This window comes from Xiphophorus maculatus, chromosome 4 (genome assembly GCF_002775205.1).
Source record: "Xiphophorus maculatus strain JP 163 A chromosome 4, X_maculatus-5.0-male, whole genome shotgun sequence".
Lineage (NCBI taxonomy): Eukaryota > Metazoa > Chordata > Actinopteri > Cyprinodontiformes > Poeciliidae > Xiphophorus > Xiphophorus maculatus.
Genome location: NC_036446.1, coordinates 33,864,383 through 33,885,682, shown reverse-complemented (window position 1 = coordinate 33,885,682; position 21,300 = coordinate 33,864,383). Strand labels below are relative to the sequence as shown.

At 39.2% G+C, this 21,300-nt stretch overlaps 1 protein-coding gene across 5 annotated transcripts in view; it reads right to left on the bottom strand.

The window, feature by feature from the left end:
* Window positions 1-11,417, bottom strand: part of ano1 (anoctamin 1) — a 64,045-nt gene extending 52,628 nt beyond the window's left edge. For 2 of the 5 annotated variants that reach the window (XM_023331878.1, XM_023331879.1), the window contains exons 1-2: window positions 8,767-9,325; window positions 1,560-1,714 (exon numbers count right to left, since the gene is read on the bottom strand). In XM_023331878.1, the coding sequence (XP_023187646.1) occupies window positions 1,560-1,714; window positions 8,767-8,827 (216 nt within the window). In that variant the 5' untranslated portion in view covers window positions 8,828-9,325. Of the gene's footprint in view, window positions 1-1,559; window positions 1,715-8,766; window positions 9,326-11,338 lie in introns of those variants that run through there. The other 3 variants (XM_023331880.1, XM_023331881.1, XM_023331882.1) reach the window with 2 other exon arrangements.
* Window positions 11,418-21,300: the final 9,883 nt, after the last annotated feature.

The window sequence follows — 21,300 nt, the reverse complement described above, 5'->3', positions numbered from 1 at the left end:
TTTATTTTTATCTATTGAATTGTGTATTTTTGACAGAAAAAATGTTGGATATATTGAATGAAAGACGAATAAGGCCACAAAAAGACAAAAAAGCATTCTGAGATTAAAATCTGAATTTTCATTTTCCCCAGTGACTAATGCTCTTCCATTGTGTTCCACCTCACATGATGCAGATAATAAATATTTTGTCTTTGTCATTTTCCACAGATTTTTAATAAATCCAATAATTGTACTCCTTGTTGATGAAACAAATCTGCTTTGTACCAAACCCCTGCAAGGCACTTAGACGACCTTGATAGAAATTTAAAATGTTAGAAATCTTAACCATTAAACTTCGGTCTTGGTCTTTCTGGATCTCCGTGCTGCGTACATTAAGATCATCTGGCATCAAACCGGCTCAGGTTAAGTTTGACAAAATGGGACTACTTTTTGTCAACGGGTGATCAATGGCTAAATCAATGGCTCATCAAAGCTCCTTGCAGTTTTAAAAATATGTTACTTTATGTTTAGAATTTTACATCTCCTGTAGTTGCAGCTGTGTGTTTATGGGGCTCGGAAAATGACACCATTTCAGGAGCCTGATGCTTACAGAAAAAGAAGAAATAATACAAGTTAGCCTCCATTACAAAGAGGAAGCTACATGTCATTACAATAGTTCTTCTTGTGGTATATTTTAGCTTGAAATATGAGGGCTAGTTGAATATTTGCAATTTGGATTACATTCCTCTACCAAGAAAACTCTAATAACTGACTAGTTTCCCCTTGTTCTCCCACTATTCAATATATGAATGTTCAATGGTCTATTTGTCACTATTGATACGTGGAGACTTTGTAATGAGGTACAAACTACCACACTTTACAACAGTTCATTCATCAAACAGACAATAATGATTATTTTAAAACAGCTGCTGCAAATGTGACCATGTCATGTTAGATAATCCAAAAATCTCAGTGACAGATGTGCCATTTTATCTGGTACAGTAAGCCTCTTTTTTCAGGATCAAAAATACTCATGTCTAACATTGAAATGTCACACCCAGCAAGCTGAAAAGAAAGCTGCCTTCATTTTAGTTGAGCAGGTTTACAGCTGGAAACAAGCCTTCCCTTTGAGCCTGGAACCAGTGAATTCCCAGCTGTATAATTCCTAGTTTCCACCAATAGTAACAGTAAACTACAGAAAAATCCTAAAGGTGTCTTATACCATGAGCTCAAGTTTAGTTTCATCCTGGCACTAATGTGCAAAGCAGATTGTATCATAGACAGATTTTGTATCAATATACAGGGCAGGAAAAATTAAATATTAAAGAAACTAATTTGTAGCAGTGCACAGCGATGCGTGTCGAATGACTTTGACATCAATCATTATTAAATCCGTTTTCATTCTAATTATCTCACACCCTCTAAGCCTATCAAGCCCCGAAGACGGTTCTGTTGACCAGAACTTTACACCTGCAGTCCAACACAAGACGAAATCCTAACCTGATAGACTTCCCTTCTAGATGAGTCTGAAACCTTCCAGAGTTAAACTCCTGGCCTAGAGGATTCCAGAAGAGTCTTACCACAGACTTATCATTTGTGGTCTTCCCATTGAAGTCTCCATCCAGGTTTTTGTCCTCACCAGGGACTGGTAGGTAGTTCTCACTCCTCATCATTACTGTACCTTCCTCCTGCTGAGAGCTTTCTCCGGGCTCAAAAGAGGAGATGGATGGAGAACCTAGCAGAAGAAAAAACAATGAATTTAGAAATAATAAAAATAATTGTGCAGGTGCAGAAGACAAGAAGTCAAATCGTAGCTTCCTGTTCTCCTCAGTTAAAGGCAGAAAAAAAATCCTCCACAAACCAAAATGTGACATAAATATGATATTTTACCCATTTTCACCAAAAGAAGTCTTGATTTGTAAATAAGCATGGTGTACAAGGATAAATAGTAGAAAAATGGTGTGTAATGTGGTTTTGCGAAACCACAGACAATGAAGTAGAAGGTATGATGGGCCAACTGGTGGTGTTGTAGCTAATAGCTAATAGGTGGATATCCAAAGCTATCCAGCTGAAAGTTGCTGCTGACATTTTTTACTCCTTAAATCCCTAATGAATAAGTACTTCTCTTCCCCCTGCAACTATCACTGTCTTCTTTCAGCAGGATAATGATCTCTGCCACATAATAAAGAGGCTTTAAAATGGTTTGATGAACAGACTAATGAGTTTGGGGTGTTGTCTCAGTTTCAAATCATCCAGATTTCAACCTAATCATGCATCTGCTGACCGATGAAGTCTAATCCCAACACTAATAGGCCAAATGCTTTACATCAGATGCCACAGCAAATCTGTAGAGGTTTATGCTTTGATAAATCAGTTGTGCTCATTTTGATAAATCAGTTGTGCTCATTGGCTAGGTTGGGGCTATCCTAATAATTCCATGCCTTAGTAGTCCATGCTCTCAATGCATGTCTGAACAGATATGGCACAACAAGCTTGGATTAGATGAATTACATTGTCTCAAGAAGATCCCAACCTCCCGTTACAATCAGAGTATTTTCTGCACCTTACTCACAGAAGCTGTGTATCCCAGACCCCAACCTGGGATAAATTCTGGAAACGATTCCATACCTGACCATTTGGAAGACTCAGATGTGTGGAAGCATTAGGAAATTTCCACATTATTTGCTAACATCATCTGTCTGGCTGATGATGTTAGCACAGTTGGACATGATTTTGCTAATACCATCTAATACCAATTTAGAGTATTCAATTAACCTAACAAATTCTGAACAAATGAAACCTTCCTACTTGCTGTAATACAGACTGTCACACAGCCATCAGTATCTACAGTAACTCTGGGCTTTCTTGTGTTTTCTCTCCCTGGTGATGATTCTTGACTGTCGTCATTAAGATCTAAAGTTGTGCTCAATCATGTACCAAATAAATGTAAATTCCATTCAATTTAATGCCAAATACTTTTTCTTCCAGAGTCATTGAAGGTATCAGAGGCAGTTTAAAACAGAACCAGCTTCTCCATCAGCTGCTTCTTAAAGCCACCGGCTCTGATGCTGCTGCCCCAACATGATGGACATAATGTTTCATGGAAAAAATCCCTGCAGTAAAAAGAAGACATCTGACTCAGTTTTGGGAGCCACTGGCATTTTTGCATTATTTTTGCACTGAAACAGACTTCCTAATAACTTATTGTTATTACCTCACAAATTTTCAGGCTCAACTAAAATTACAATGTTTTTCAAGGGGGAACCTGCGAATGAAGAAGCTGCTCATAATGGGGTGATGCCAACGTCCTCTTTTTTGTTAAAGTTATGCAACAATTTAAACAGTCACTAAGAGCCAAAGGCTGTTAGGTATCCAATAGCTAACATATTCAAAAATGGAATATGAGTGATAAGAGTGAGAAAGCAGATATATTCATCTCTATCAATAAAATAAATTATGTACAACTGTAACTGTCATATGCTCAAGAACATTGCTAAGTAAATTGACCAGAACATCCTAATACCATGCACCAGTTGATAGAAGTGAGCTGCGGCTCCATCCCAAAGCCTGCAGTCTCTCTCCATCTTACTGTACTCTCTACACTGAAGATCCTTCAACAGGTCTATTAGGCAAAGGGTCTGGAAGAGTCTTATAGGATCTCCACTTCACCACAGGTCACAGGGAGGTCACACTCAATACTACAACCAATCAATCCAGCCATCATGCAGATATTGGAGAAAGACAGGAAGGCAGAGTAGCCAGAAGAGAATCTCCACCACTGATGCCCATCATTGTGTTTACTTACTGGACAGACAGCAAAAAAACACATAGGGACTAAAAAACTGGAAATAAGTCTTGTCACTTAGATAAAGATGCACATAAAATGATTCAATCTCCAACGCTAATTAAGTTTATTAGTCATATTTTAACTTGTTTGGGTGTTTTCAGTTACACAAAAACACTTAAAAATAGTTAAGAAAGCCTATAATAATTTATTTATTTTTTTTGGCATTAGTGGCCTTTATTAGATAGGACAGCCTTGTTGAGGTCTGTAGCCTCTGTATATGGGGCGCTGCTCTCATCTTTGCGACATGTGACGCTCTATAACTGTCATTTTTTCCAAATCAACGCTAAATTCAGTTTGAAAAAAATAAATAACTATCTGACATAAGACCTCTTTAGAAGGAAAAAGATATTCAAAGGAAGAAAGAGGTCTTATGCCACCTGATGCAACCAACAAGGTGAAAGATCTGAAAAGGATGTTCCTAGTAGGAAACTTGGGGCATGACGTCTGTACCCACCACTGAGGTTTTCTTTTCCAAAGTAAAACATAAACTAAGTGCTGAAGTGCTTGTTGTTCAAACTCCAGCACCTACTGACCCACAAGCATAAAAAGAACAGCTAGCTTGAATTTTCCTTTTTGTAAAATACTTTGAGACGAGATTTGTTGTGAATTGGCGCTATATAATTTAATTTCTACGGTTGTGAACAAATTCAATTCAATTTAGTCAGAAAGAATAGAGGATCCTGAAATTATGAAGCATTTGTTCTTTTTGTTTACAATTTTTTGGATGAGGTGTTGAATGTGTGGACAGTGTTTCCTCTGGAGTGTTCCCTCCTGGATCCTGTGCAGCCTGAAGGATTTTTGTTTTTACTTTCTGAGTAAAAAAAGTAAAGCAAAACATTTGATGTGTAAATATAACAACAGTGTATCATTTTTACAGCTGGGAGCAGTTGATCATCATCTCAAAAGCTTAGATTAAGCCTGAACTTTGACCCCAAATCCTAAAGGAGTTGAATTTGAGGCTTCATGGAAACAGAGCAGGACCAGAGAGAGAGACGAAGGAAGTTCAGAGCAACTCTAACTTCCATCATGATGATCAAGGATCATATCCCAGTCTCTCAGCATGTCACAACATACAGCAACAGTCTTCAGTTAGAGGCCTTCTCATTTTGTTGCAATACTGACTGCTACTGGAGATCCTTCCTTTCCACAAGGTCACCATCCACAGGGACTCCGAAGATACATGAATATGAATTTCAACAATATTTAACTTCTCTTTGGAATAAAGTATTTTTGTACTAAATTTTAATATTGGTTGTATGAAGCTGCTGTGTTGCAAGCAGCTGCATGTTTGTATTGTGTCAAGTAGCCTAACTTGCACTGGGGTTGGAATAGTTTTTGGTGCTGCTGCACCTGAAATATTCTCCCTTTGTCAGAAGAAATGTTCAAGTTAGCAAAGGTTTTGCTTTTGAGATATGAGCAAGTGAGAAATTTTACTCTGACCGCTTTGGAGGTTTTTCGTTTAAGGCAACTGCTATTTAATGACAATAAAATACTAAGTAGATACTAAAAGTGGGAATAAAGGCACAAAAATATATTATTTTTAAGTTTATGCTCTTTGCAGCTCTGTTTAGGGTTACAGTATTTTTTTAAGCTAACGTCCCTTGATGTGTCCTGTGTCACTTGAGACAGGATTCTGCCTGGTAGGATCTGTGCAGCAACAATGACAATGCTTAATCTGATTCAAATTCCTGAGAAGACAGACTTGATGTCACATGGCAAATTTGATCATGTTTACTGAAGCAGCCTTTATGTGCTGCATGTCATTTTCCACATCAATAATACCACAACAGATCTCTTTGGTTTTTCAGGTTGAATCGTTCTTATGTAATATTTGGTTAACTTTCTGTATATTTTACCAGATTATAAATGAACTGGTATAACAGATGAATAAGCTGCTGTGCTTCTGTAAGGGATGGGCAATAAATCAACAACAATATGTATCGCAATAGACATATGATGAATATCAATAGATAATACATCTGATAGAATTTTAAATAATTTCCCAGATTTCCGATCCAGAATCACACAGCATTGTGGGGGATGTAGGCAGAGGAAAGACTTCAGCCGCTCAACCTCTAACAACCAGCTAAGAAAGATTGGTGGCAATAACTAAATCACTCACTCTTTGGTTACCTAGCAACAACCTGCTGAATAAGCAGCAGCAGTTTCGGGTTTTGCCACCGCGCCTCATGACTGCTTAAAAATAAAAAACTACAACAGTGTGGAGTTAAAACTGTGGATAAAACACGAAAACCATGCCACCAGTTTGACAGTATTTCAGATATTTAAAATAAAAGACTAATCAACAATTATTGCTTTCAACCAATATGAAATGTTTATGTTGTGATTTCAGCCATATTGTCCATCCCTATTATCTATTAAATATGGTTGGTTTAAATATCTAAATATGATATAATAAAATGAAATAAAATGTTTTATGGACATATGATTTGGGGTTGTATTAAATGCAGATAAAGTTTTGATGGACCATCAAACCAGAAATTACAGTCTGGATGATTTTTGACTGTTTAATCTAAGAAAAGGAAATTATTGCCACAATATTCAGACATAATGAGAATATGTTTGATTTTTCAAGCAAATTGTACCAGAAGTTACTGTGTATAGCATTTCAACATGTGACACAGACGCATTTCAATCATTCCATGCAGTCTGCGTCACTCATACTTCCTTCCATCTCTAACATCATCCAAAGCAACAAAATGCTGCTGGTTTCATGCTATCTCCCAGACATCATGGCAGATTCGTAGAGACGCAGCAACCAGTTTGCATTTTACGTTCACTCACATCAGGAAGAATGAGGAGTTAGCAGCTATCATGGTCAAGCCATCAGATAACACACTGGCTCCATTTACCTGAACTACAATAACCAGGTAATTTGATGATACAAGTCCTGATCACTATAGGTTTAAAAAAAATCATCAAGCAAAGACATAAATCTGTTCCTTCCTTGTTGCTCTGATAAGTAAATACAACCAGTGCTCTGCCTGCTAAGTATCTCTACCATGAAGACGTCATGCTGCAGAGATTCTTCTGCACTGGTCAGGAACACAGAGTCCGAATGGAGGAGACTGGACAGAAAGAACCCAGGATGAGAGAGGGATCGCTGTGGGCTGGTGGAAACGGGAAGAGGGTATCTGCAGGACCAGACTCTGACCACAGTGGGCGTTTCTGCTTTGCAATGTGCCACAAAGTTACTTTCACATCCCAGCATCATCCAGACAGCCGCCTGAGACGGAGCCCATAGTGAAACCAGAAGTTTACATATGCAGGATAAAAACACACATCCTCCTTCATCTCCTCACTGTCTGAAGTTAAATAAGAATAAACTTATCTGGCTCCAGGTCAGTTAGAATCACCAAAATGATTTCTATTTGTAAATGACACTACAATGCTATGAGAATATGTCAGAGATTTATTTATTATAGGAATGAATTTGAACAGGATAACTTGGGTCAACTCTTCTGGGTTTTCTCCCAGACACAAATTCTCTCTAGCCTGAGATCAGGGCTTTGTGACGGCTACAACAAAACATTGTTATCCTGAAGAGGAATTAGAAGTTCGACCTGAGCATCAACTTCCTGACTGATGTCTTTAGATGTTACTTCAATATTTCTACATAATATTCCTTCCTCATGATCTATTTTATGAAGTGGACCAGTTCCTCCAGCAGCTAAACGGTCCCACAGCATGATGCTGCCACACTTCGCAGTTAGCATAGTGTTCCCAGGCCAACAGTCTGTCAGTAAGAACATGTTTCACTGTCCTAACAGCTTCAGCAGCATCTTCACAAGGTCTTTGGCTTTTGTGCTGCGATCGAGTTCCAAAGTTTCAAGTTCTAGATCAGAACCCGTCAGACGTTCCCAAAGCATCATCATCATCATCATCATCTGGGCTCTTTGTTGGAAGAGACAAGGATAATTCTGGATATAAACTGATGACGTTAATAACTTAATCTGACGTATTCTCATTATTGTGGCATTTACCAAATAGAAACAATTTTGCTGATTCTAACTGACCTACAACAAAATAACTGATTTAACTTTAGACCGTGAGGAAAATGTGTATGTGTATTTTTATTGGGTCTATGTAAACTGCACAGCAGCATAGGGTGTGAAAAATAAAATCAGACCAAACCAAAAACCTGCCTGCATCAAATCACTTCAACCTCTGGTCTGCATAACAACAAGGTAATAAAGTTATTTACTCATGAAAATATGTGGCCTGTCATTCAAAGCCATACATTCGCTCCAAACATGAAGAATAATGCTGAAGACAGGTGGGTAATGAGAGCTCTATTGTTTCCCTTCAGGACTAACACCTGCAGCTGAACTGAACTGAATTCAGGTCCAGCTACGGGGGAAGGAGTTTTAGATTCTTGCTGGTACAATGACAAAAATTGTTAGTAACTTGTTTTATATTTTCTCTCTGTATCTCTAAAAGCAAAGTGCAAACCATCCATCCATCTTCTTCCACTTCATCAGGTGGTGGGGTGTCAGCCTCAGCTGGGAGGCTCAGACTTCCCTCTTCCCAGCCACTTGTTCCAGCTCCTCCAGGGGAATCCCCAGGTGTTCCCAGGCCAGCTGAGAGTAAGCCGGTTGTTGGTCAGACATTATCTTTCGGACATACTTACTTTCACCCCTGGTTCCAGCAGACAAACCACAGAGTTTAGACCAAACAGTGACTAGACCATTACAATATGATGGGAGTTGGGCAGTTTTGCAGCAGAAGCATTAACTGAATGTTATTAATACTCAATAGAAGAAATGAGCAACGACTTGTAAAAACATGAACAAGTTGACCTCGTGGCTGCTCTGATGCAAAAAGCTTAAGCTTTGTCTAGAATCAGACAAATGGACTTTAAGGTCAGAAATAAGCGCCTGATTTTTTTTCTCTCAGCAAATGAAGGGAAATCATCTTACCGAATTCCTGACTACTGCCATGGTGGGACAAGCCCCCAACCTGTTCCTCTTGCTGCTCCATTGGGATTAGGGGGACTGGCTGGAGAGAAGACTCCCCAGCAGATCAGCGGAGCTCCGGCTCTCTGCAGCAGCATCCACTCCTCACAGCCAGCACAGTCAGCGCTGCAGCGTGGAGAGGCTGCACGGAGAGCTTCCCATCTCTTCGGGAGCTCGGAGCGGAGACAACCGAGGAACCAGTTGCTGCTTGATTTTACCACAAGCTCCAATTAATGACAGAGAGGCAGCATCTAAACACAACAGGCTGCATTTCTCCAGGAGACGGTCAGTGGGAATGATGCGCGGCTCAGGAAAACGCGCCCGGATGGCATTATCTGTCAGGATGCGGGCATTCCGGGCTAACACGCCTCCTAACCGCATGGAAGAACGCTGTTCTTTAAATCGACATTTGCTGCGCACCGACTCTGCGCTGGGGGAAGCGCCGAAAATCGTGCCGAAACTCTCTTAAAACGTGTTGCATTCAATTCCCAAGGGAGAAATGAGGAACGACGGAGCTGTGAGGCTCCCAACGTCTCAGTTCATGTGAAACTGTTCACACGTCAGCTAATGTTTTCTCCCAAGAGCGGGGAATGTCCCTCTACATTTCCTGAGTTATTCATTTTAAAATAAATTCATGTCAAATAAAGAAGTAGAGAGCAGATGGCAGCATAAAGGAACTCTTTCACTGAGCAATAAATCTCCATCACTAAATCTGCTCACTCCTATTAGATCACTTAATATCCCTGTCAGCCAACACAGATCCAAACAGTTTCACAGCATTTGGTGTGAATCTGTTTGACTGCTTCCTCCCATCCTGGTCAATGAGAAACCTGAGCAGCACTGTGATCAGACACAAGATCCAGGAAGACTTGAACTTCTCACTGTTTTATTTCATTTAATAACTTCCAACTGATAGAAAACAACAGGCTTCCTCCTGTTATTAAAAAATACAATACGGCGTTGAAGTGGTTGGGGTAATATTGTAAGTAGTTTAATATATTGACTCAACATGCCATGGTAGTTTTTTGGACTGGAATGCTGATAAAACCCTTAGTGAACCCCTGATGCTGGGAGCAGCCGTAACCAGTCACAGCATCAACCTACACAAACTCAAATGTAAAAAAAATAATGACTGAATCACCTCAGAGCTAGCATAAAGTTCATAGCATCTTCCTTAGAAAAGCCTGCTCCTCTTTTCTGTCTCCTGTTTTACTGGGAGCACCGTGAAAAACAAAGCAGAGATCAGTAAAATAAGACAATACACATCTAGGCTACAGTCCACTGGTTGTAATTGTAATTATTCAACTTACAATTATTCAATGGAAGTTGAATAATTAGAAGTTGTGGATTCTTCTCAGGCTGAAGACATTTTCTAAGCATTTGAGTTTAAATGTAAACTTCAAATTCCTCTAAGGAATAATTGCAGAATGTTTTACTCTGAGGGTCGAAGGACTGGCTCTTCCCCCAGGGCTGAAGCAAGCTGAGTGCATGGAAAGCAGGACCAGACGCTCTTCATCAGCTGCTACAGACATTAAATCTAACCTTACAATACATAAAACCGTTTAAAGGTCAGATGTATCTTTCATAGACATACTGATCAACTGAAACTCTTTTCATCAGTCACATTCACGCACTGCTACTTAGATCAGAGGCAATCTGGGGTTGCAACTTATTGATGTGTTGGAAGGAAGCTGGAATCAACCCTCAATTTTACAATTCCAGTGGTAACTCTTCCTATTGAGCCACAGTTGCCTGCAACTGGACTGATTATATAAACCAAGCAGCAACCAACCCCCTGCTGGTTAAAATACCCCAACTCTGGGACAGGATTACATGGGGACAGGAAATCGATGGACATCATGTTCTGTATTGTAGAATCCTCTCACTGATACAAACCAGATATCACTCTATGAAGTGAAGAGAGTTGAAGGAAGAATTTCTGAGCTGCTATCAAAATTATTGCTTTCCCCACAGAATCCCTGCTTATCATTATTATTCAAATTTACCAGTAATCACAGTTTAACAGAGAGCTGGTTTGGATTTTCTCTCTCTCTCTTTGACAGACAGAACGTTCTTTCCTAAAAACCTTATCCAGTCACATGAAAAGGAAACAAGACGCTCTAGCGAACTGTGAGAGGAGAGACAATCTACTGAAGACTGGGGTCGTAAGCCTGGTTTCCTATTGCGCATAAAGGCAGCTTGAGCTGTAGCAGTGTTGCGCCAGCAGGGGCCGCCCACCGGCGCTCAGAGCGCAGCAGAGCGCTCGCATGATGGTGGATCCAAAGCTCCAACACCTGCTCAGCTCAGTGACCGCGTCCCACAAAACCACCAGCATGTACAGTCGCTTCATTTACACGGCAATAGCGGCATGCGTGACACAATCAGTGCGCAGCACAGACAATCCAAAAAACGTTTCAAAAAAATAATTAACTAGCAGGATAAAGTAAGGAGTCTGGCCAGCTGACACGATTATCTAAAACACAATAAGAAGGTAAAAGAGAGAGAAAAGAGAAGAAAAGAAACTCCAGATATTTACCTTCAGTCTTCAGGTGCGCTGAAGCTCTTTGCTGAAGGTGAACGCAGGACTCCTCCTCTCACCTGTGCTCACCTGTTCATAGACAAGGTGGAAGAGGAAGCACTTATGGTATCCACAGGAAAGACTCCGCCCACTCGCCTGCCCAGGTTAGCACCGTCAGGTCATTAGGTGATCATGTTAGAGGTTGGGGTACAGGGCCGGGGCTGCTGGATGACCGGAAGCCAGGAAAAATACTTTTATAAACCCAAACCAGCTCATAAAGGATTATTGGTCTGGCAGCAGTTATTGTTTTTCTTTTGGGAAACTGGAATTATCTGATCTGATCTGAGAAACAGACACATGCCTCCCACCACACTACCTGATAATCACAACACAGCCGCATTGCAACAGTCCGACATTCCCAAGACAACATGTGTGGACTTGTAGTAGACTGCTGGGTAATTACCAGCTGGAAAAAGCACCACTAGAGGCATTCAGTGGGACAAAGAATTTGAGAGCAAACTTTGGTCCTGTGGTTCTGTCAGAACAGCTTCAGCAGGTAAAGGTCAGGAGGAAAACATTATTATTCGAGCAACAGCATTTTTACATCCCCTTCCATTTAGATGTAACTAAAATCAGGTTTTAAATCTGGATTTAAAGAAGACAATGATGAACAATAAAACAAATATACAATATTATCCATCTATCCATTCATGTCTCTGGGGGGCTGAGGGTTTTATCGTAAACCAGGCTTACGACCCCAGTCTTCAGTAGATTGTCTCTCCTCACAGTTCGCTAGAGCGTCTTGTTTCCTTTTCATGTGACTGGATAAGGTACACTCAATTGGTTCGGGGTCTAAAGTTGGAACATTTTCAGCTGCTGTGGTTCTCTTTCACTCTGGATTAAACCAAACCAACCAAACCCTTTGAGCAATCTGTTCCCACTCTAACCTGCGGTGGCGCTGCACCAAGAACAAATGAAGGAATTTACATTAAAAAAAGACACTGAGTGCAACTTCCTTCTTCATTAAATGTGAACAAAAATGAAGCGGTGTCAGATTGTAGCGGTTGGAGGATTTCACTTTTGTCTTTGGCATTTCTCCAGCTACCACTAGACTCTCACATTTGTTTTGGTTGTATTTACCCAGAATCCCCTACGTCAGGGGTGGGCAATCCTGGTCCTCGAGGGCCAGTGTCCTGCAACTCGTAGATGTCTCCCTGGTTCAACACACTTGAATCCAACAGCTGAATCACCCCCCAAGTGAAGTCAAGTTCTCCAGAGTCCTGCTAATGACCTCATTATTTGACTCAGGAATGTTGAAGTAGAGACACATCTAGAAGTTGCAGGAGACCGGCCCTCGAGGCCTGGAGTTGCCCACCCCTGCCCTAGGTTGTAGTCCATTTCCTGCTTTTGGAGTGGTCTCTGGTCTACTTGGCATTTGCATTGGTATTCGAAATGCCGATGCACTTCAACTGAACCAAGACCGAGTTCGATTGCGCATCCACATCTCCACCAACAAACTAGACTTTCTAGGCAAACAACTAGAGTTCAGTTAAAGTAGACTAAACATGGCTGATGTGAATTCACCCTATGACTCCATGACCTCCTCAGTCTCCGTGAGCTTACATCGGAAATGTTCAGCTTTATTGAGAATTTGCCTTGAAAGCTCCCGTCTGGAGCCATGGGCTGCCATTACGTCTACCAATACTCAGAGGCTGCTGGCCGCCAGTGGGTGGGTGTCAAATGACTGTGGAATTTTACATGTAAGGACCAGAGAAAGACTGTAAGGAAGGGGTTACCTGTGTGAACAGGCGTGTCCAAATGCATGCCTGTCTGAGCAAACAAACATGGGTACCAGAGCGGCATTGGTCAATCCATCACAGACAGACTGCATTTCAGAAAGCAAGCAAACCTGACTTATACTATCAGTGGAGGTTCTGTGTAAGCACCTGCTTTAAAGCCTGTTGGCTGTTTGCCGTCTCATGCTCTGCAGGGTTTAAATTGTGCTGTTTCCAAAAACTAAGTCTTAAGTTGGCTTTACTATGTGGCAAAACTAAATGTTAGCAAGTGGCTGAATGAAATCCTTTCCAGATTTGCAATCAAAAGTAAGAGCAGGGAACACAAAGGTATATTTGAATAAACAACTCAGGAAACAATGTGTTTCTCAGCAACATCTAGATTTTCATAGCCTTGGGTGTAGATTTACAGAGACCACACCTTAAGACTCATTCTGCAGATCAGAAAAGAAGGAATTTCTCACTAAACTATAATGAAAAGAAACCCACTGATTTTGTAATGTGTTAGATTTTGTCTGACAAGTAGAAAAAAATAGGCCACCAAAATGAAATGCACCTCATTAATGCAATGTTATGTAATGTTGTTCCTGCCTCCGTATAAATCTGATAAGGACTTTCAATTTTGTCTGTGGAAGTTATTCTGATTATCCAAAGGACAGTCAACCCAGCAGGCTTAGCATCATTCATGTTAGCCCGCATTCAGTGTAGGGAACAACATTGTCATAAAACCTTTTAGTGTTGTTTTTGTTGAACGGCTAATATTACAGGAAAAACTGTGGATTTTTTTGTTCTAATCACCTTTTCCACTTTAACCTGTGATAGACTTTGATCGTGATTCACTGATTCAAAAGGATCAGCTTCAAGTACTCAATAGTTCTCTGATGCTGATCTGTTTTTAAACTTGATTGCTGCACATTTTTAAAATTTATTTTCACTTCCAAGAGATTTGCTTTTAAATTTAATTGCACAGCTTATTTGTCACCATAAACAAGGTAATTGAATGCGCTTTACATCATAAAAACACAAAAATACAAAGTCATAAAAGACACCACGCAGTCAGTAAACATTACATTTTGTCAAGAGCAATCAAATGCAAATATATATTGGTCAATGTTCCATTAATTATGGTCAAAAATCAATTCCAAACAGCTGGGTTTTTAGCCTTGATTTGAAGGAATTCAGTGTTTCAGCTGTTATGCAGTTTTCTTGAAGTTTGTTCCAGATTTGTGGATCTTAGAAGCTGAAAGCTGCTTCTCCATATTTTTTTTGTTTCTGAGATTGCAGAGCAGACCAGAACCAGAAGACCTGAGAGGCCTGGAAGTTTGAAACAACACCAGCAGATCTTTAATGTATTTTGGTGATAAGTCGTTCATTGATTTATGAACAGTATTTAAAAGTCTATTTTTTGAGCTACAGGGAGCCAGTGGAAGGACTGTAGAACTGGGTAATGTGCTCCATCTTCCTGATTTTAGTGAGAACATCAGCAGCAGCGTTCTGGATCAGCTGCAGCTGGAGGATTAATTTTTTGATCACTGTTGCAGTAATCAATGCAACTAAAGATATATACATGGACGTATCGCTGTAGCCACTGGTCTGTCCCCTTTTGAGATCTCCCTTGGTTACCGACCTCTTCTCTTCCCAGCAGATAAAAAAGACATTTCAATCATCTTGGTCCATCATCACTTATGTCACTGCAAGCAATAGTGTTTCTGCACTCCTACAAACAGCTGAACAAAGCAGCCATTTCACTGACTCTAAATGCACCCCAGCACCCAGTACTCACCTGGACAGAAGGCTTGGCTCCTTTCAAGTATATCTCCATGAAACTCGCTCTGCGATCCATTGGTCCATACATCATTGAATCTGTTATCAGCTCCACAGCTGTCTGTCTGCCTTCCAGTCTCTGTGATGATGACTTTGTGGAAAATAGAAGGATGGATCGGCTGTCTCAGAAATGAAAAATGTCTGACAGTTTCTCAGCCATCAAGCTTAATCTTGATGGCTTAAAAGAATGTGTAAAATGAGCCAATATGTCCCAATAATGTGACACCTGATGCTCTGACATGAGTTGGGAGTTCCATGTTTATAAATTGTTATGAGGACCTTCTTAGTAATAGTTACCATTATGTTTTATGACGAACATAGTGATTCTGTGAATCATCACTTGTGGGATGTTCCCTACTGAGACCAGAGTGATGTCTTTCAGAAAGTAGCATGAGGTGATCAGTACATGACACAAATACAACACAACAATGGAGGACATGGATGCTACATTGAAGTCACTCATTGTCCTTAAAAACTTAAGATACATTTAGTTTCTGTTGCCAGTTTTTACAAACAGTGGGTTGGATTATTTTAAGACTGTTTCTCTCATTCATGATGCTTTGGAAGTGATTGCTGTCACAGAGGAAAATACATTTTTGATCTCCTCTTTTGCTGCTTAGATTCCTCTTAAGGGTGAGCTGCTTTTATATGTTTGTAAAAATTGGCAGTTAGGGAAGAAATAAACAGACTGTACTATAAAGAAAGCAATGTTCTGAGCGCAAGCATTATGAAGGTACAAAATCTTTCTCTCAAATTGAAAATGGTATTTGGCATTTTAATTCCTGCATTTGTAGTTGCATGAACTCTGTAGAAATTTGAGTAATTTGGTGGACACATGGAAACGAAACTAAACAAAAGTAGCAATCTTGTATTGATCTAATACCAATACTCATCTTGGTATTGATAGTTTCAATATTTAGATCAATCTTCTGACCACACCACTATGCTCCTCTCGTTCTGGTACTGAAGGATGACTCAATTAAGAGTCATCCTTAATTGTCTGTGCAGATAAGTCAGCTTAGGTCACACAATTTCATTATGTTTGAGATTGTCTATTTCAGAGTGTTTTGTTGTGCTTTGCAAGATTTTTATCTATCAAACTGCTTGGGTGCAAAAATGCTGCTAGGGGTTGTGGTATAGGCAGTGTTATACATTTTACATTGTATATTGTGTTGGAAAAAAAATGAATTTGTTGGAAAATAATTTGGCTAATTTCCAGATTACTCTAAAATAAATGTGTTTTTCTGCTCTTATTTATAATACTCTGTATTACTCTATGCAAATATTTTACTGTTTAACATTGTGGTAGTTTTTTTAATTTATTTTTTTATAGTTTGACTTAGTTTTAGCTGAGTTTTACAAGCTTAGTGAGTTTGTTAATTCAACTATTTTAACTGGAAAGTTGAATTCTTTTGTTAATGAACTCTTGTACACTTTAGAAAAATTATTTGTGTTTGTTCCACACATGTGGTCCTTTATTGTTCAAAACTGTCAGGGCTGGTCTTATGCCTTCATCTATCATTTTAAGACTTTCTCGGACAGGCATTCAAAAACAATAACCGAGACTGGACTATTTGGCTTTTATTTTATGATAATCAAGTGATGCCCTGACTTGAATGTTGCAATGTAAATCACTAATGTTGCTGTATTTGCCTTCAGCAAATAATAATAGTTATTCATATCCAAAGTTGTTGTTGCGCAACACTAAATATTGTAAATAAACTTCTTATCTTTACCACTCATCTCCTGAGCAATGATTCTTCATTCGAGTAAAGAAACTATCACTCATAGCAATTATCAAAATGAATTAAACACATACAAAAGATGAGATCATTATTAATAGATAGGTTTACATACTCTGCTTATTCTATTCATAACATTTGTCATATTTCTAGGCTGTTAAATTTCATAGTCAATAATCCATCCAACTATTGCTTATATCCACATATATACATCTACAGGGTAGGACTACATGTCTCCAGGAATTATTGGCCTAGAGGTGTGGTACTCCTAGACCATTACTAATTTCCAATAAAAATATTAATTTTAGCACACATTTTCTATATTTAGCATCAGTGTGAACAGGATCACTGTCAAATGATGTCCCTTGCACAAAATAACTCTGTTTCCCATGCACCAAACAACCCGTTTCCTGTTGTCCCCACACTCCCCCAAACTCCCCGTATCACTCCCCCTCTTTCTGTATCTTTTCTTTCCTCTCTCTCACGGACATGCACCCCCACATGCACCCCCACACGCACGCACACACACACACACACACACACGCACACACACACACACACACTTCCTGTCATGACAAGGCTTAAATTAAAAAAGCCTGTTAGCTTGGACCCCTCCACAGCTAGGAGTATGATTCGGGGCATTTTCTCACAGCCTTATGCAGACAGACAAACACTGACTTAATAGATGAGATAGAACTTGACTGATTTTATAAACATGTTAACATTCAGCCATAAAAAACTGTTTATCTTTAGTAAGAACTGGTGACATATTAGTATTTTCTACCTGCTATATCAGAGTTGAATTGTATTGAAATAGAAATATTTGTTATTTTTTATCCAAGTATTTAACTAATGAGCCTTACCATTTTCATCTGGTTTTAAAACCAGCAATGTCAGAAATATTTTCCGTCTCACTCTCCTGTCAGGTAGTTTTGTCACCTGGTTTAATATCCTCATGAAACCTCAGAGTAGCATGGTGGAAGCTTGTTGTCACAAACACTCTGGCATAAAGCTACAAAATATCGCTTTGATAACTGTACTAAACCTATACTGTTCTTTATGTTGTCTTAAGAACTACAACTTGAAATTAGTCAAATAAAACATAAAAAAATGGTATTTGACCTACATATGTCACTCCAAGGTTAAGTAAGAAGGTAAGGTTACTTATGAATCAAAAAGACGACGCCCTTAAAACAACACTGAAGAGTAGAAAGGAACATGACTAACATCTGTTCGTCGTGTTGCAAAATAAAGTCACACAAGAGTTCATAAAGGCAAAAGCAACCTTTTTTATTGATGATATTAACAATTCAAAAGGAAACAATACAGAGATCTGAATTAACAGAGTAATCAACAATTTAAAAGATCCCAATAAAACTAAATATAAATCTCAAATTACATAATAATGCTGCTTGAGTTGCTTAGCATACAGTCAGTACTTCATAAATTCAATAAAAAGCCTCAAAATGTGAATGAATAATTATTGAGAAACATCATAATTTACCTTTCAAGAGCTGATGTGTTCTTAAACAGAAACAATAATTTCAACTTTAAGTGAGACAAGAGACTTAAGCCAAGGCAAAATAGGTAAACTTCAGACTGAAAGGTCCTAATCAGCAAAATCAAAGAAACCTGAAAATCTAACCTCTATGGACATTTACTGTTAAAAAAGACAGGAAATACACACCTCAGATAACTGGACTCACAAACTAAGTGCAGCTTAAAAGACCTCAACCAGAAGGCTTTCAATAACAAGTCAAAAAACTTTTAAAGACACGTTGCTAGAGGGAGGAGTCAGGAGCAGACAGCCAGTTTTAGGCATTGAGCTCAAATGGCTCCTAAGATTACTGTCTGTAAACATGAACTTATTTCACCTCAGCCAGAACACACAGGAAGAAGAATTGTCTTTTCATTGTCAGAAAAGTTTCACGAGTTGGTGGGAGAAATCACCTCATCAAAACCAACGTGCCACTAAAAGTCTGTCAAATTTCGACAGTTAGGTCTGAGAATGTTGTTATGGATATTTGATCCTGTGTCTTTTCTCTGTCTCTTTTATCTGGTCACATGCTTACATAGCCATAACATTTAAGACAGGCTACAGTCTTCTATGTTACACATAACAAAAACTGATTAAGAAGGCCGACATCTCTGAGAGAGGGAGCAGAATGAGGAGACAAGAGCAGAACTCATATATAATCTTTGCTTCACTTGGTGTCATTCTTAAGATGGGCTAAGTGGAGCCCAGCACTGGACACTGAATGTCACTTTGTATCTGTTCCATCTGTATGACTTATAATATTTGATCATATTCAGCATTAAAGCCTTAACCAAAGCTAATGATTTCTCCAGGTAATGAGTTTGAGGGGTATTGCCTCAAGAACTATTAAATATAATGTAACATGCCAACATGACAAATTTTTGAAGAAACATTGTTTTGTAGATGATGCTGTAATATTTACCTTTTGATTAATTAGTTTTAGCTGAACAAGAATATAGTAAAATCATTTCCCTGATGCATTTGGGTTTTTGAAACAGACCCTGTTTTCATCACACATCTCACCCGTATCTCAGTTGATGAGAGCACTTACGTCATTGTTGCTGTGTCGAGTTTCACTCAGTTATTTTCTACATGTAACATGCAAGTGACAGCTGGCTTTAATAGCAATCTCTGCCAAGTGGAAAACTACCACCATGTAAGAACAGACTTGTTTATTCAAAACTGAGGAGGAAACCTGACAGGCAGGTTTTAACAGTATGGGTGTTGGAATGCCGCCTTGTGTGTCTTGATGATTGAAACTGAACACTGCCATCAAGTGGAGACTTATAGATTCCACATGAAGACGCACACAACAGAACCTAAACGTCACTGTTCCTATTTTCCTTTGTGCTGCTGTCCAGCAGCTTTTATGATTATATGACTGAGTAAATTGTTCTGCTGTAGGATTCTTTTCATTAAAAAAAACATTAGTTTTATGCACATTGGATGTAAAATACATGTTTCCTGTAGAATCACTGCAGCAACAATAACCCTACTATTAACACATTTGCTAAGATGACTGCAATCTTCTGGTACAACATCTCTTTCTTCAATTTCTCTTGAACATCCACTTCTGAACCATCATTCACCCTTGTCTTCAACTCACTTCAGAAGTGTTCTTCAGAACTGATACGTGAAACTGCAGTGGAGTAGCTGATATTAACACTTACATAATCATTTTTGGAGCTTGAATCTTCGAAGAGGCTTCAGGAGGTTGATGCTGACGACTGGCGATTCATCCGCAACCATACTGGTACTAATATATAGAAAAAGGCAATAAAAGGATTAAAACATGTATGCATGTATACATGCAAAATGTATATAAGACACAACAGCAGGAATAATGCTTTCAACATGAAAAAGCCTTTTACAGTTTTTCAAAAGAAAAAAAATGATCAGAAAGGTTGATAAATATGACCAATATTCATGTAAACGTTCAACATCAGGAAAAAATATACTCCAGATTATTACGGATCTGTTCGTTGGCCAAGAATTTGACTGAATGTTCACAGGCTCGATTTTTTTTCAACACTTATACTCCTCAAACATTTGGCATGCTAAGCTAAATATGCTAACACCGAGCCGTGAGGCGAACGTGATGTCAGTCATACAGCTTGATCTCAACTCAAAATAATAGTTAAAAACCATCTCAGAAAAAATGACTTACCAAGCGCAGTGAATAACTCAGACATGTGGAAAGTAAATTGTCCTGAAATAATTTGGCTCCTTTGGCTTCGCTTCACTTCGGTGGGAACTTGTGGTTCTGGGTCAGTGAATGAACTCCTTCAGTGTTACAGCCTCTGTAGGAGTTCAGAGTTAAGAAGTCAAGAGTTACTGATTCCATTTTAACACCTCTAGATTTGATACGCAAACACTTTGTTTTAACACTGGATTTTAACTACTACTAATAATATACACCCCAGAGTTACATAAACAGAATGTGACTCTATTAGAGTAAAATTAACTCTGCTGTTGCATAAAGTCTACTAACACCAAAACATTTAACACTTTTGAATTTGCTGTGTGTGGGGAAACATAAAAATACTCTGTGCATGACTCATTTGTATTGATTTTAATCAGCTTGTCAATTGACCCAGAAACATTATTGCTGTACCTCATAAACTAATATAACAGGAGGGTTACGTGTAAAATATGTTATTAAAACAATTTAAAGCTGGTGGTGGTCAGATGGGTTGGTGGTGCTGGTGCATGGCAGCCTCACTTCTGTCAGAAACTGGCTGTCCTGAGGTTAGGGGCTCAAGACAGCCCTGAGAGGAGCCAGTGTTCAAAGAAATGGCACTGAAGGTTATTACCCACACGGACAGACTGAGTTCTGTCTGTGAGAAAGTCCAGCAGCCAGTTGCACAGTGGAGTGTTGAAGCCCAGTTTGCATACCAGATCCTGGGTCCAAAAACAGCATCCGTACATGGGTGTTTCTTTTCTCTGGCATCTTCAGTCGGGCAGTTAGGTTTGTATGCAAACTCGAATGGGTCAAATGACGGAGGCAGTATAGAGATGTTGTGGTCCTTAATCACCCTCTCAAAGCACTTCATAATGATAAATGTTAATGCAACGGGGTGAAAG